The 15470-nt window shown below is 46.2% G+C and overlaps 1 protein-coding gene across 1 annotated transcript in view; it reads left to right on the top strand.

Annotated features, from left to right (window-relative positions):
* Positions 1 to 15470, top strand: part of LOC144733910 (voltage-dependent P/Q-type calcium channel subunit alpha-1A-like) — a 184776-nt gene that overhangs the window by 109351 nt on the left and 59955 nt on the right. The window contains exons 20-24 of the mRNA XM_078615915.1: positions 4442 to 4468; positions 7248 to 7695; positions 8943 to 9106; positions 10692 to 10840; positions 12554 to 12701. Coding sequence (XP_078472041.1) covers positions 4442 to 4468; positions 7248 to 7695; positions 8943 to 9106; positions 10692 to 10840; positions 12554 to 12701 — 936 coding nt within the window. The remainder of the gene's footprint in view (positions 1 to 4441; positions 4469 to 7247; positions 7696 to 8942; positions 9107 to 10691; positions 10841 to 12553; positions 12702 to 15470) is intronic.

The raw sequence follows: 15470 nt of genomic DNA on the forward strand, positions 1-15470 counted from the left end.
AATTTTATTGAGGGACTTTGTGTGGTCTTGGTGTGGTCTGGGACTGCTCTATCTGTTGTTCTTCTGCCTTGCACCAACTTGGGAATTGGTGTACCTTGCAATTTGAAATTATATACTTTATCTATTTCACGTATTTTTTTTTTTTTGTGATTTTCATTCCTTTCCCGTAACTTTGCGCTCCGATCATTGTTTGTAGCGTTTGTTGTTGTAACTTTCTGACCCGCTCCTACTGGACATCTGTGACAAAGAGCTTCATAGCTCATCGGATTCTCCAGGATAAACACAGATTCTGATTAAGATTGAGTGGACCCACAGCTCAGGATCTCATTGGGGGTCCATCTCTCTGCCAGATGCGCCACATTGGACGGATGCATACAAATAATGGGACTGTATAAATAAATATATACACTCGACTGGTATTCTTGGTTCTTTCGGTAAAGTCACGTAGAAGGGAAATAAGAAAATAATTAAAATATTTTTTTATTTGTTTTATGTTTTCTATTGTTTTATTATTTTATTATTTCCCTTCTACGTGATTTTACCGAAAGAACCAAGAATATTAATCCCTGCAGTCACGAAAGCTTTAAATCAAAACTCGACTGGTAATTTAACATCACATGTGCATGATCTTAACAATACTTGCGCGCGTTTATACACACACAGGGATACACAGGTTATGCATGTGATGAACATCGGCCTACTTGCTAGGAACTTACTCCGCTGCTGCTGCTGGGCCTACAGAATAAAACTCCTGTCCTGTGGCAATGCACATTGCTTGAGACTCCCACTGCAGCCCAGACTTGGTGGTCAGTTGCGTTAAATATTTCGAGAGATATTTCTCCTGCGTTTGTAGTGCACACCAATGTGAATGACGAGGTCATTTCACTTGAGGAATATTATTATGCAACTGGCTGCAATCCTTTCATCTTCTGCCTACGAATTGGCTCTCTACGAGGTGTCTTCATCTACACTTACGTCACAACTCCGTCTCGATGTCCTTCTCGAGCACGTGCGATGCAACCCCCGTATACTCTGCTCCAAGAAAATAGCCCTTTCAATCTCTAGATGTCCGTTTCCTCTATTTGTAGTGTATCGTAAAATGTGTCTATTTTTTTGCACTAAATATTTATGAGAATATGTTTTCCACTTTTCTCTGGCAACAAAACAGGTGTTAAGATGTTAAAACACCAAACTGAAACCTTTTACAAGGAATCATGTCTTCATTAACCACAATGCTTGTGGTCAAAATGCAAACAAAAAACGTATTCTGATACTATATGCATTGTCTTTGAAACTGATTGGTCCACACCAGAGACAGCATTATTTTGAGCCTAGTCTCAAAACGGTGTTAGACCAGAGGACGCCAAAAGGCGTTTCCGATTAAAAGGTTTCAGTTTGGTGTTTTAACATCTTAACACCTGTTTTGTCGCCAGAAAAAAGGGGAAAACCTATTCTCATATTTTGGTACTGGCACAGAAGGTCCCATGCTCTAAATATTTGTGTTGGTCGTTTTTTTCTCTCTACCGGTCTCGTAATCCCAGAAAAAAATCCATCTGGATATCTCACCGAGCGTCGCAACTCCGTGTGTGTGCGAATGGCCGAGATATTTCACTCAACTTATTCCGCAAAACGCCTTCAAGGAGGCCTTTGTTATGTCAACACATTAGGCGGGGCGGGACGAGGGGGGCAGGGGAGTGGGAGGAGGGGCTTTCACCCACGCTGCTATTGTTTTCATATTCTTTGTCATGTAGACAGAAAAAATAAAAGTAAATAAAATAAAACAATTACAACGTTTCGATCACAACACAAGCGATCGTCATCAGGAGGAAAAAAGCAACGATTTTCGTTTGCACGGCAATCGAACGAATGTATTTCAATTCTCATATCTGGAATTTGGCCAACTTTAGCGAAAACCAAATTTGCATTGTTTATGTGCAGTCATTGGTGACCGGGGTGAGACCATTGACTCACAACATTTTGAGAACCCGGTCTGTAATAAATCCCAGTTGTGTTCCAACCACTTCACATTCAACTGTTAGATGTGATTTGATGCACGTGTGGCCTTGGTGTAATATAATAACAGCGTGTGGCTTTAACGTTATTATTGTTGCTCAAGGATGCCGTGTTTAACCTTGCCGTGCTTGCAATTTATTGCGTGATCGTATCTACAGGTGTGTGTGTGTGTGTGTCAGCGCAAGAAACGTTGCTGGCAGCGGTATTTTACACAAGCAGCTGTGATGTGGAGCTCAAATCATATGGGTGCCAAATCCTGTAAACCTGATGCCAAGTTCACGTCTTTGCATCAGATAACGTATATGTACAGATTTTCTACAAAAATATGTAAATGCGCAATGTCTTGACTGTCTGAATGTCCAAGTGAACGGCCCCCCGTCAAGCCACTGCTTGATGAGGGCCTCTCCACACCGTGAGAAGGGGGTTACTTCACCATACTTCACCCGTATTGGCCAGTGCTGATTGGAGAAGGGGTGGAATTATAGAGATGGGAGCATTACAATGGATTTTTTTCATGCACAACCCACGATGCAGCCTAACAGAATATAACACCAGTTACATGCGGTCGTCCATCTAAGCTATATCCAGACCCGGCCCTGCTTAGCTTGCGAGACGGGACACTATTGGGTGCGTTTGGTTTATTTGTTCCTAGGCAGCAAATCAAGAGGGGGCATAAACTTGGACTTAGTTTTTGTTTACGTTGACACGAGCGCTAACGATATACAGGTCCGACCGGCGCAATATACAGGGTGCTTCAAAAAATGTTTAACACTTCTGAGAAATTGCAACAATACCATGAGAAATGTGCCTCTGGTCTCTGGAGAAGATTCCAGGCATGTGTTGACGATGATGGCGAATAAGTGGTGACTCTTTGACTTTTTGAAGCTATTAACATTCGATTTGTTATCATGTTACAGCGTATCATCCGTGTACTTTTTCCATTAAAAATGATAGGTCCACGTAAGTGTTAACATTTTTTTAAAGCACCCTGTATATTTGACCAATTGGCTCATCTCAATGGTCATGCAGACCAGATATTTCACTCAGCCTTGCGTAGTTTCTGAGACCCGGCGAGATCGCGTGCCACGGGGGTGTTTGTTGGACACAGCGTTGGCCGTCTCTGTATGGGCAGTGGGTCAAAGTCCAGCAGTGAAATGTTGCCTTTGTTGAACGCGTGTGGGCCACGTTTGTGAATGGCAGCCTGTCACGGCGAGATCACTTTCAAAGGTCGACAGCGATTGAAGCGTAGGTCCCTCACCACACAGAGTTAGAGGGAGAACAACCGAAAGCACGATAATGGTGCCTCTTTGAATTTTGGGGGTATCAGTCATACGACCTGAATGACATCTAATACACATACCTCTGGTATGCGTCTCTTCATACAAGTCCAATATCTGTTTAGTCCGTCAACCTATTGGCTTTCCAGACCAATATTACCGCAGCGGCACTTGTGTAAGCAAGCAAACTCTGGACCGGTTTCGACCTTCTTGGCCTCATTAGCGGGGTCTGGCTTGTTAAAGAAATTTTGATGGATGATATTGAATGCAATGGCAGTAGGCCAATATCTTAAACATTGTATCATTAAGTGGAGACAGAACAACGGAGGTCTGTTTATACACCTTCTCGCCCGTGACGTTCCACAGCAGGGCACAATGAGTTTAACCAAACACCATTGGAACCTCATCTGGTCCAACACAATGTGAGACTAGGCTCTAAGGAAAGCTGTCTCGGGTGTGGACCAATCAACTTCAAGGACAGTGCATACATTATCAGAGTTGTGTTTTTTGTTTGCATTATGACTGCAGGTATTGTGGTCTATGCAAACATGACTCCTTGTAAAAAAGGTGTCAGTTTTGTTGCCAGATAGAAGGCTAAAAAAACAATTATCATTTTAACCAAACAGTTTACAAATAAGTAGATACACATCGCTTGCAAACCTTAGCGTCTCCACAAAAAGACCCGAGCATTTTAAAATCGTTGCCGACTCTTTCTTCTCCCGCCCATCTTGATTCAATTACCCCACAATTATTGTTCGCGCTGTTGGCCCTAACAGACGACCCCCCTGATACTGCGCACGATGCCGCCGCTTCCCGGTAGCATTTCCCCCAGAGACAATGCGACCATGCAAATCAGGTTGCAGATTTACAGGAACCGTTCGTTGCGCGGCAGTGCAGCTCGGAAAGAATGATCAAAAAAAAGAGAAAAAAAAATCGACGGGTTTAGGGATTTTTTTTCCTCTCCTCTCCTCCCGACGTTAGAAACGTCGCCTGTGGGCCCCCGGTCGAATTGGCCGCCGTCGACGACCTTTTGACCGGGGCGACCTTTTAACGTCGATGTGTTTGTTGTGTTCTTCTCTCACCCATGCGCTGACGCACGTTTCGACGCGCGTGGCTCGACGTCATCAATCCCCCCTCTCCGCTCTGCCCAGGACGTCGACCCTCAATTTAAATGCCCTGTGAGTTCGCGTCGGTCGCGTCGGCGCTCCCGTCGGTTCTTGTTTTCAGGGGCGGCCGACTTCTAGCGAGATGCTGATTCGAGGAGGTTTTTTTTTGCTTGCTTGCTCCGTAGGGGAATGACGCTTAGCGAATGAAGCCAAGGTTCGTTCCCGGGTTCATTTTAAGTTCCTGAACCGCCTTCCTGCACTGGCATTTATTACCCGATGGGATTTTTTGCGTGTTACGGGTGATAGAGTTGTAGTCTTTCACCTGGCCTAGGTGCATATTAATATTTAGATGACGTGGAATGAGACGAAAGACAAAATACGTGTAACGACGAAAAGAAAACCGCAATGACTTGTCTCCACACGAATCAGTAGCTAATTCAAACCTCTTAAAACATGACGTGGGGCTTCAGTACATGCCATCTGCAAACATTTGTCTCTCTCAAATTGAACTTGCCCAATGCAGCTGGTGTATTGTGTCCAATTGACAGTGCAGGGTGTGATTAGTTAATCTTTTCAGGGGTTTGAGCTTTGGGGAGGTGGCTGGTTTGCCCACGAGCCGAGTGCTGAGCCTGGGTTCGATTCCGGGTCGCCGCTACCGAAGGATTAAAGTGGGTTCTTGGTTGATGGAGTTGTGTCAGTCCAGCCACCAATGACTGCACAAAAGAAACATCGCATTAAGTAAAAAATATATATTTTTTTTAAAAAGTTTTCAAACGAAATCCAGCTCTGATAATTAAGCTTTTAAGTTTGGCTGTAATGTGGCAGACATTTCAGTCTCGTAGGACAATTGGGAAAGCGCAGTGGCCCTGGTTTGGATATCTCCTTCTGCGTTTTTCTCTCTCTTTGCTTTAACACAGGACGAGGCACTGGTCTTGCGAGAGTCCCAAGAAGGGCGCTCCGTCTCATCACATGACGCCGATTGTGGAATTGAAAAAAAACGCGTTTGAGATTCATCGATAGCACTGAAGGCAAAAAGCCTGACAATATTTGTCCTCTGCTTCCGTTGCCGATCTTAACGTGAACTCTTCTCCACGCATTCGCTCGCAACGCATTCGCTCGCAACGCTTCTATTTGTGGGTCTCACACGTAGAAGCGCAGTGTTGCGTAACGAACTTAAATCACCTGGAGGACAAATGCATCCAATCTATTCTGCTGCCACGGGCAGGTGATTAGTTATGCTGTTGAGCACTGATAGATGGAGCATAATGTTGGCAACTAATCTTTTACATTTTCCAATGAACATTTAGCATGCAGCCAGTTTGTGTTATTAGGCCATCAAATAGATCTCTTTATTGAATGGGCAACTGGAAGTAGGGGGTCCGTAATAACATCGGATGTATGTGCATAGTGTAAATTAATGTAGCGATAAACATGCATTCACGATGCTAATCATGGGGAAATAATGTAGCGCGCCTAATGAAGCATTGCCATTCTGCTCCAGTACATTACGCATTTTATTGATGTGGCGAAAACTCGTGTTGAACGTCCGCACGACTAATGTTGCTCGAATCTGCTCGGTAAATGTTAAATAATTAAACGTGAATTTTTTTTCCATTTTTAAATCAACAACACCCGCCATCTCTGCAGTGCATTTGGGCACATACTCATTAATTTGTTTTCTGGCACTTCTTCTGCTCTTGCCTCATCGGCTGACGTTTGTGCAATGATGTCTCTCCGATGTAGCCCCGTCGTAATTGGGAGTCGGTGTTTATTTGCCACGTTGTATATTATTATTTTCACGCTTCAAGACACGCAAAGCAAGTGAGCGAGCCAGTCAACCTTCTGCGGTGCGCGCGGCTAAATCACACGTGCTATTTTTCTTAACAGTAGAAACATCGGTGGAGTTTTTACAGTTTGTTTTGTCATTACCGGATTCTATTATGTTCGAGAATTTTATTTATTTGTGTGCACTGTTGTATGGATGCATTTTATTTATGCGCTCGTAGTGGGCTTCACCCGCTTTCGAATGGCTTTAACACCAGTTATTTACACATCCCCAATTCAACATCATTTTACTTGTTAACATTAATCACCATCAGCCAGAGGTGTGGACTCGAGTCATGTGACTTGGACTCGAGTCAGGCTCGAGTCATGAATTTGATGACTTGCGACTCGACTTGGACTTGCATAACAATGACTTTGTCCCACCTATGAGATGTGGACTCGAGTCATGTGACTTGGACTCGAGTCAGACTCGAGTCATGAATTTGATGACTTGCGACTCGACTTGGACTTGCATAACAATGACTTTGTCCCACCTATGAGATGTGGACTCGAGTCATGTGACTTGGACTCGAGTCAGACTCGAGTCATGAATTTGATGACTTGCGACTCGACTTGGACTTGCATAACAATGACTTTGTCCCACCTATGAGATGTGGACTCGAGTCATGTGACTTGGACTCGAGTCAGACTCGAGTCATGAATTTGATGACTTGCGACTCGACTTGGACTTGCATAACAATGACTTTGTCCCACCTCTGCCATCAGCCATGATCAAACCACTGCTGGATGAAGGCCTCCCCAAGCAACCATTTCCCGTGTGCCTGCGATGCAATAATCCACCTGCGCACGAGCTGATTCCATCGCTCCGTCTCCATTGGTGGGCGTACTCCCAAACACGTTCCATTCCATGGCCGCCCCTCCATCGTCGGTGTTCTTGACCATCGGGGCCATGATCCCTCCCAGCAGCGGCGGCATCTTTCCCTCGCAGTTCGGGCGACGTCTCTAACCGCCGTACGTTCTTTGTCGTCCGCAACGCGCTCTCGCAACGCGCACGCACGCACGCCAGATGCAAGGACGCGCAAGGCAAGGGCGGCAAGCCTCGCTCCGTGTGGGAGCAGCGCACCAACGAGCTGCGGCGGATCAACCTGCGCGCCAGCTCGGAGGCGCTGTACAGCGAGCTCGACCCCGAGGAGCGCCGCCGCTTCGCCTCGTCGCTGCACATCCGCCCCGACATGAAGAGCCACCTTGACCGGCCGCTCACCGTGTCGCCCCCACCCTGCGACGGGCGCCGCGTCAGCGACGTCGCCCGCGCCGCCGGCGTCGCCGGGATTCCCTTCCTGCCCGAGGCCGGACGAGGCGTCGACGGCGGCGCCGTGGCCGTCGCCGTCGCAGCCTTCGGCGATCGAGGGGCGGCCGATAGTGGCGGTGGCAAGCAGCGCAGGCAGCCCAAGGAGCAGGCGCTGGAGGAGGATCGCGAGCAGCGGGCACCGCGGAGGCCAAACGATCTGCGCCCGGTACGAGTTTGGACGACTTTTGTTTGAAAGTTTTTACATTTTTTTTCTCTTTTTCCTTTCCCCCCCCCCCCTCCATCAAATGTGGCAATGTTGTTGTTACCCCAAGATGATCAAAGAGCGTTTGTGTTATAAATAAATGCAGATATGCGTGTGTGTGTGTTTTCTGCGGTGTATTCACGACAAATTACTTGCAACATTTACTGCTGGATGAAGGCCTTCCCAACCCACGTTGGTTGTGGCAGTTTGTTTGAGTATACCATGCTCGCGCTGGACACTGTGATTCGGTAAAGGCGGAGAGCATAGATTTTGGAGCACGAGAGTAGAATAGAACAATAGACTCCGCTGCACTGACCTGCGCTGCCATGCCACATATCCATGCCACATTTTGTACCTGTTCAGCACTGTGGTCGCCCAGCATGTATCCAGGCTAATCCCTACTTAGCTTCCAAGTTGCGATGCGATTGGGTGCATTTTGGGTCTATCTGGTCCTGGGCTATGGCGAGTGTGGTCGGCGCTGTGTGTGTGTGTGTGGTTATCCAAAGTGGTTAGTGCGCTACGCTATGAACCCGGTGACTTGAGTTCAGGTCCCACGCATGACCAATAAGTGGCATATATTTGAACTGACTCAGCCTCAAATTAGTACCTGGTGCGGTGCATAAACATCGCCGCTCGGGAGACAAAGGCAGCCGGGTGTGGTGCCGGCCACCCAACCCCTCGTGTGACATGTGGGCCTTCATAGGTGCTCGCGAAAAGCACTTGCCCCAAAAGCTTTTGCCGCTGCAACTTGGTATGCAGGAGGTTGTGGGTTTAATTCCGACCCTGACACCTGTATATTTGGAGTTTCCACGTTCTCCTCGTGGTTGTGTGCATTTTTCTCCGGGTCCTCCGATTTTTCCTTCCGCATTTAAAATCAACATGCGTTTTAGAGTATGTGGCTGCTATACATTTCCCCAAGATAAGCCACTTCGTTGGGCTATCATTTGTGGTCACATCAATACTGTATTTATGTCTTTTTTACTTCTTTCGCACTGTACGTAGCCAACCGTCCTAATTAGAGGTGCGGGGGGAAGGACAACAAACTAAATGCAAAAATAAGTTCTAAAGAAATAAAAAAAGAGTGATATAGCTCAGTGGGCCTTACCTGGTAAGATAAAAAAAAATGGTTTAAATAGTAGTCTTAAGGCTATAGGGAGGGGGATCTTTGTCTTTTTTGCACCGTCGCTCACACTGCCTTGTGTTCCACAAAGATACCTGCCCTGGCCGTGCAGGGGATGGAAGGGGAGGACGAGGACCTCGCTCGGGGCAGGAGGCAGCGCCACCGCGCGCACTCCACCTACGAGACGGACGAGCAGGAAGAGGGCAAAGGTCGTTGCCGTGACGACCCCGCATCCAAGGAGGCCCGTCAGCGCAGGTGAGGTTACACAACACAAATAAAAACGAAGTTTTCCCGTGGCCCGTTCTCAGCCCCACTGCCATAGGTGACGAGCCTCGCTGTGTACGCGAGCGTTGGGTCTGTAACTCCGCAGCAATCCATTGATCAATAAAGCTCATTCTTGTACACTCACGGTACATTCGATGAAATTGCGCAACATCTGGCATCTGCAATTAAATGGGGGCGCAAAACAACTGTGGTTAAGTCCTCACAATAGGCCTACTTTTTCAATGACTTCCGGGTTATTCCTCCTATCCGTGTAGAAGTGCGGGTAATGCGAAGATTTGACGCGTGGGCAATGGGAGGCCATGTGCACGAATAGAGGGCGCACGTAATGGGATGAGCGGAGGAGTTCCACCGTGTTTGCAATTTATGCAACGAATGCACAGACTAGAGAAGCAACCAAAACTGAAGGGGGGGGGGGAGGTGGAGGGTTGGGAAGGGGGGGGGGGGGTAAGAATCATTGAATTGTTACATGCCGGATTAAACATATATTACAATTTTCATATGGTAATTTGGAGAATGATTAGTGTTATGATTTCACACGTTTCTCGCTGCAGCATTATCATCACAATCGGTAATTTAGCGGCTGCATGAATCAACATGTAAATACCCCCCCCCCCCCCACCACGTTTCCCAGTGTGGCAGAGCCCAAGAGACGAATTGAACAGATGCGAAGGTTTTGCAAAAAACAATATTTTCGCTTTTCTTTTGTCCCACAAAACAACCATTTGTAGCCTTCTAAAATATGCAACCACCCCGGTATCTCATCAGATAGCACTTCGCTTTGGCTTGGGGTTCAAACGATGTGAATGTTCGTGGGTGATTGTCCTGTCGTGAGACCTCCTTCCCCTGGGATTTTTTGTTTGTTTGTTATTTTGCACAGTTCTGAAAAAAAACTATCACCGGGAGAACAGTAAGCCTGATGTGTAAGGTCAACGGCACAGGTGACGTGGATTTGTTTAAAAAGGTGAATCCGAAAGGGCATCTTATGCTGTGTTTTCTTACGAAGTTTAACACCATGGCTCTGACCTTTGCAGTCAGCTGGTTGAGTGTTCGTAGCTGGTAAACGTGGTTTGCAATGCGCGCTTACAAAAATAACCTGATAAAGGTGAGTTATTCCAAGCCGTATGTCATATTTGGAAGGAGCACCCTTTACGTTTACCCAACACAAACTTTCCAAGGTTCAATGAACAACCGGTTCAAATGTTAGCCTAAAGTTGAAGGCAGGGCAAGATGAAAAATGTAGCTTTTCGTATTTTATATCATTATAAGCATCGACTTCTATGATGTTACTTGGTATAACTATTTGTTCCTTTACAGCTTAAATATATGTTCCTCATATTAAGATGCTAAATGAATCAAAATTATTATAATTATTACTTGTTTATATATGTGACACATTGTTGGTTTTCTAGCCTTTCTATAACATCTTTAGAATGACATCCCTCTCTCTCTCTCTTAACAAAACGACTGTCTATACGTTTTAATTATTTTATCGGTTTTCCTTCTCTTAAGCAGTACGTTTTAATTTCTTCACTGCTTTTGTTTTTTTCCTAAGCAGTAAAGCCGGCCACATGGAAGACCTGAAAAGCTCCGACAAGACGGTCGTCAGCAGTAAGCTGCCCAATCAGAAGATCAACAAGATGGACCCATCCGTGAGGATTCCTGTCATGATTACGGGGCCCTCCGGGGAGTCTGCTCATGCGCCAGGTGCAGTAGCAGCAGCAGCAACAAAGATAAAGAGCTCCGCTGTAGTCGAGATGCACCTTTGGGACAAGTACTGTGAGCGAGCCAGCCTATTTATTAAGCGGGCCCATCTATAGATTCATGGAGGCCTCGGGCGACAGGCCATTGCAGAATGTCAGGTGGAGGCAGGTTGGGGAAGAGGATGGGGGGAGAGGGGGAAGGCCTTTTTCATTAACAACAATAAAACGGGGCGTGTTGTGGGAAACTCTTTGCGTGAGGCCCGGAGCAAATGTCAAATGCCCCCCCACTCCACAACCCCTCCCCTTTCTGGACTTCCCTGTTTATTAAGACCGTGGTGTGGCGAGCACCCCAACCCCTGGCCACCTTGGTTTCTGCCCCCAGTGCTGGTGGCTGCACCGCCGCGCCGAGTGCCCACGTGAGGCTGGGGCGAGCTAGGGAGAGGCAGGCCCAGGGACCGGTTGAGATAGTTGTCACCGACTTCAGCCCCACGCTGGTTTTGACTCCGCCTCGCCGGGTTCGGAGCGCAGTTGCTCGGCCCACTCCGCTGCCGATTCCCACAGTGGCAACCGCAACGACGCAGACAATACGGGCAATCAAATAAGAACGTGAAGATGACAAAATTGTTCCGATCGCATTTGACCTTTTAAGAATGGCAGCGTTCACACATAACTGTGGTCTCTAACGTGCCCATTGTGTAAATCGACAGACGCTTGCTATGCATTTTAATGGCGAATGATGGTTTATAGAAAGAAAGAAAAGTGTGGAAAAAGCAGTGCTATGAACATGAACCTGGCGACCTCAACTTTGATTGCCGGCCAAAGCTGACATCAGTGGAGAGTGATATCTTAACCAAGTCATGCCCCTCCCCCCACCCGCCCTCCCATCTTCACCAAGACCAGCATGGTGAAGCATGGGCAAATATGACCCCTGTGACTGAGACGACATGGTGAGAGGCTTTCATCCGGCAGTGGATTGGCAAAAGGGTGCTGTTAATTTTCGATTTTTTTCGTCAATGATAAAAATCTCAAGATAGGCCTTCTGCGACAGAATTGGGCCCTTGGTGGCCACACTAAAGCAATGTTCTACTGTGGTGAATGCGTGCGGTTGATGTGTGAAAAGGCCAATGGGGTTAGATCGGGTAAAGCACATTAAGACTGAGTGTTATTGAGTAGCGAGCAATAATCATAACTATTCCGCATTGCGGATGGAGTAATGTGTGTGATGTGAAGCCTTTTGATCGTTTCAATTTTCCTCTTAGTCTGAAAAATAATTATTTTCTTTATATACTCCCGTAATGACCATTCCAAGAATAATGTACGACTTCCAATGGAAACTTAAATAAAAACAGCATCACGCTCATTGTACATATTTTTAAATTAGGACAATGTATTTTCTCGCATCTTTTATTTACATGTATATATCTGTTCCGTCACCTGCAATTGTTAAACGCAAGAACGCAGATGGTGTTGTTTACCAACAAACACGCAGAAATTCTATACGGCATAGTGCACGCCACCAATATTGATCTTTAAAAAAAATGTAACCAGCTCTTTTGTACACAAATGCATTTGTCAGGCGGGTTAAATACGCTCTAGTGTGTTCGTCTATTCATGCACACTGGACGACAGCTGCCTCTTAATGTATTAACCCTTCCTGCCCATTGTCTTCGGAGGGTGTTGGATTTCACGAGTGTCATTTGTGCGCTCCTACGATCAGACATCGGCGCCCTGGTCAAACTGAAGAAGCCGGATGATGTGGCCGAGGAGGAGAAAGACGAGAAGGGAGATAATGATGACGATGATGACAAACGTCATAAGCCCATCCTGCCGTACAGCTCCATGTTTATATTCAGCTCCACTAATCCGTAAGTACAGGCCCTTTTGAAAATGCCTTTATCACCTGGCCGCGTTCGAATGCACCTCATGGCGGGACCCCGGGGTCCAGAATAAACGGAAGTCAAAATCGTTATTAAATCATTTATTTTTGGCGACTCCGTCCCACCGCGCACATAAACGCCGCGACCCGCCTAGCGCGGATTGTTCTGTTGTCATGTTATGTCCAAGCACAGCGGCGAGGACGAATGCGCAGAGCTGAACAAGAGAATTTACTCCATGCTCGGGTATGGGCAGGATCATAAGTCTTATCCAAAGCTGCTCAAACTGCCTACACGACTTAAGTCCTTTCTTTGGCATAACGGTATGCATAATACAGTGAAACTGCCCTCTTATCGTCATTATTATTTGTGACCTACCAATGTCTGCAGCCAGGATCAATCGATGACAATCCTATTACCTCTGTGCAGATAAGTTTTTTTGCGGTTAAGCCATAGTCCTCACATACCGCTCGTATCAATACGGATAAGAGGAGCGGCGACCCACTACTCTGTAGAGTGACATTGGTATAAGCGCTTGTTACAATATGAACAGCGCATTGAAAACGCGTACTATTTTATGTACTGTTTACAAAGTGTGTTCACACACTTTGTAAACAGTACATAAAAGGCATAGTTTAACAAGACAACACTTGCCACCATCCTTCAAACCCATTGGTGAAAAAGAACAAAGTTTTTGTTTACATTGTAATATAATGTTTACGCGAGAGCCTGGGGTTCAAATACTGCACGTATAAAACATTTACGATTGGAAAAGTAGAGTCTCATTGGACACGTTTATTGCGCGGACGTGGAGTCGTGAGTAGTCGTTCGCGCGACCCCGATGTTTCATGTTAAATGTTAATGTGAATATTGGCTGTGGAAAAAAAGAATGTTCTACACATGAGGCATTATGTGGCTTTGGCATTTATGTGGATGGAGAGCTCCAGAAAATGTCATATTAAAATTGATCTATTGAATTAATGTTTTTAACATACACATGCTTTTTTTATCCTGCATGGGATGTCATAGGAGGGCATGGTAGCTGACTAATTTACTCCGACTCAGAGGTTACCGCGTGTGTGCGTATGTTTACTCTGATCACTTGCATGTGGGAAGCAATTGCGTAGTGGTTAGCACACTTCCTTACAAAACCCGATGCCCTGCGTTCAATTCCCAGCCATGGTAAATTTCAGTGGCGATTATCTTAATCAGTTCTGGGCCTCCCTGAGGTCAACATTATAGCTCCTTGCACTAAGAACTCAGCGACTGGGAGTCCAATTGTCATCCACGGCTCAAATTGGCGGTGATTGATTTCTGAATTGATCCTGAGTCTTCCCCTCCTACCTCTCCACACCTTCACTAAGTGACACGTGACACTTACCAGCATGGTGAAGTATGGTCAAACAAACGCCATGACCAACGTGGCATTGGGTACGGCTTTCAAACAGCACTGGATTGACAGAGGGCAGCAAATTACTTTTAAGAGCCTCAACTATAATTGAATGGTGGACGTTGGGTGCGGCAGGAAATGTTCATTCCGCTTTCTTATCTGGATATTCTGCTGATGGGGTTGTTTTCGAATAGCTGAGCTTCATTCTAAAATAGACAGGAGATTTATATATATACTGTGTGTGGCAATGTGTGTTTGCTGGTGATTTGCATTTATTTAACCTGCAAATCTCATCTCGTCATTCGCACTCCAATCGTAGCCAGCTTGGCTGCAGCAGCAACCAAACAGGAACATTAATTTAGCTCAGCAGCGGTTTTTCCCCCCCGCAGGGAAACCTACCGTTGAAAAAAGTGGCTTTCAATACTAGATTTGAAGCTTTCGTGACTGCAAGGAATCATATTCTTAGGTTTTTTTCGGTAAAGTCACGTAGGTAAAACATCAAAATTCATGAAAATAAAATAAAATAAAAACAAAAATCACGACGTTTCGGAGGCAACACAAGTCTCCGTCATCAGGTGGGACCGTCACAGCCGAATTAACTGCATCAAGTGAGCCTCACTTGATGCCTCACTTGATGCAGCTAATTCGGCTGTGACGGTCCCACCTGATGACGGAGACTTGTGTTGCCTCCGAAACGTCGTGATTTTTGTTTTTATTTTATTTTAATTAATTTTGATGTTTTACCTACGTGACTTTACCGAAAAAACCTAAGAATATGGCTTTCAATATTTTACCACGGCACACGTCTGTACAGTTCCTCTCCTCATCTGTGAAAAAAAGAGCTTCCTAGCTCATCGGATTCCTGCTCCAGTCCGAAGTAAATATTCTGATTCTGAACCGCCGCTGCGTGAACGTCTCCGCAGCCACTTGACCACGTGTCACCACGCTGACCAGTGTGCGGGTGGTGGTGGAGGGGTATCATCGATGTGGAAGCGTAGAAGCACAGTACAACGATTGATTTTTGCCACACTGACCTCCGCTGTCCGCAACGTAGTCCCCGTGTTCCTTGTGACAAGCCGTTTCTTGCACGGTGGCCTACCACTTAAGCACTATCCAGCCTCCACATCCTGCTTAGCTCTTGGGATATGATGGGATCAGGTGCATTCTGGGGCATTTTCATTATAGGCAATCAGAGTAGAGGATGTAAGGCAATATATCAATTCGTATTGTGTGTATCTTTTTGCACAATGTTCAGACCACCTTTTGCTTGTATAGATTTACTAAGCAGGGGTTGAGCCTGGTTAGTTCTTGGGTGGGAGACTTCCTTTGCAATACCAGGTGCTGTAGGTTTCGGCTGTGAGGTTTGGGCC

The sequence above is a fragment of the Lampetra planeri genome, chromosome 49 (assembly GCF_965212315.1).
Source record: "Lampetra planeri chromosome 49, kcLamPlan1.2.h2, whole genome shotgun sequence".
NCBI lineage: Eukaryota > Metazoa > Chordata > Hyperoartia > Petromyzontiformes > Petromyzontidae > Lampetra > Lampetra planeri.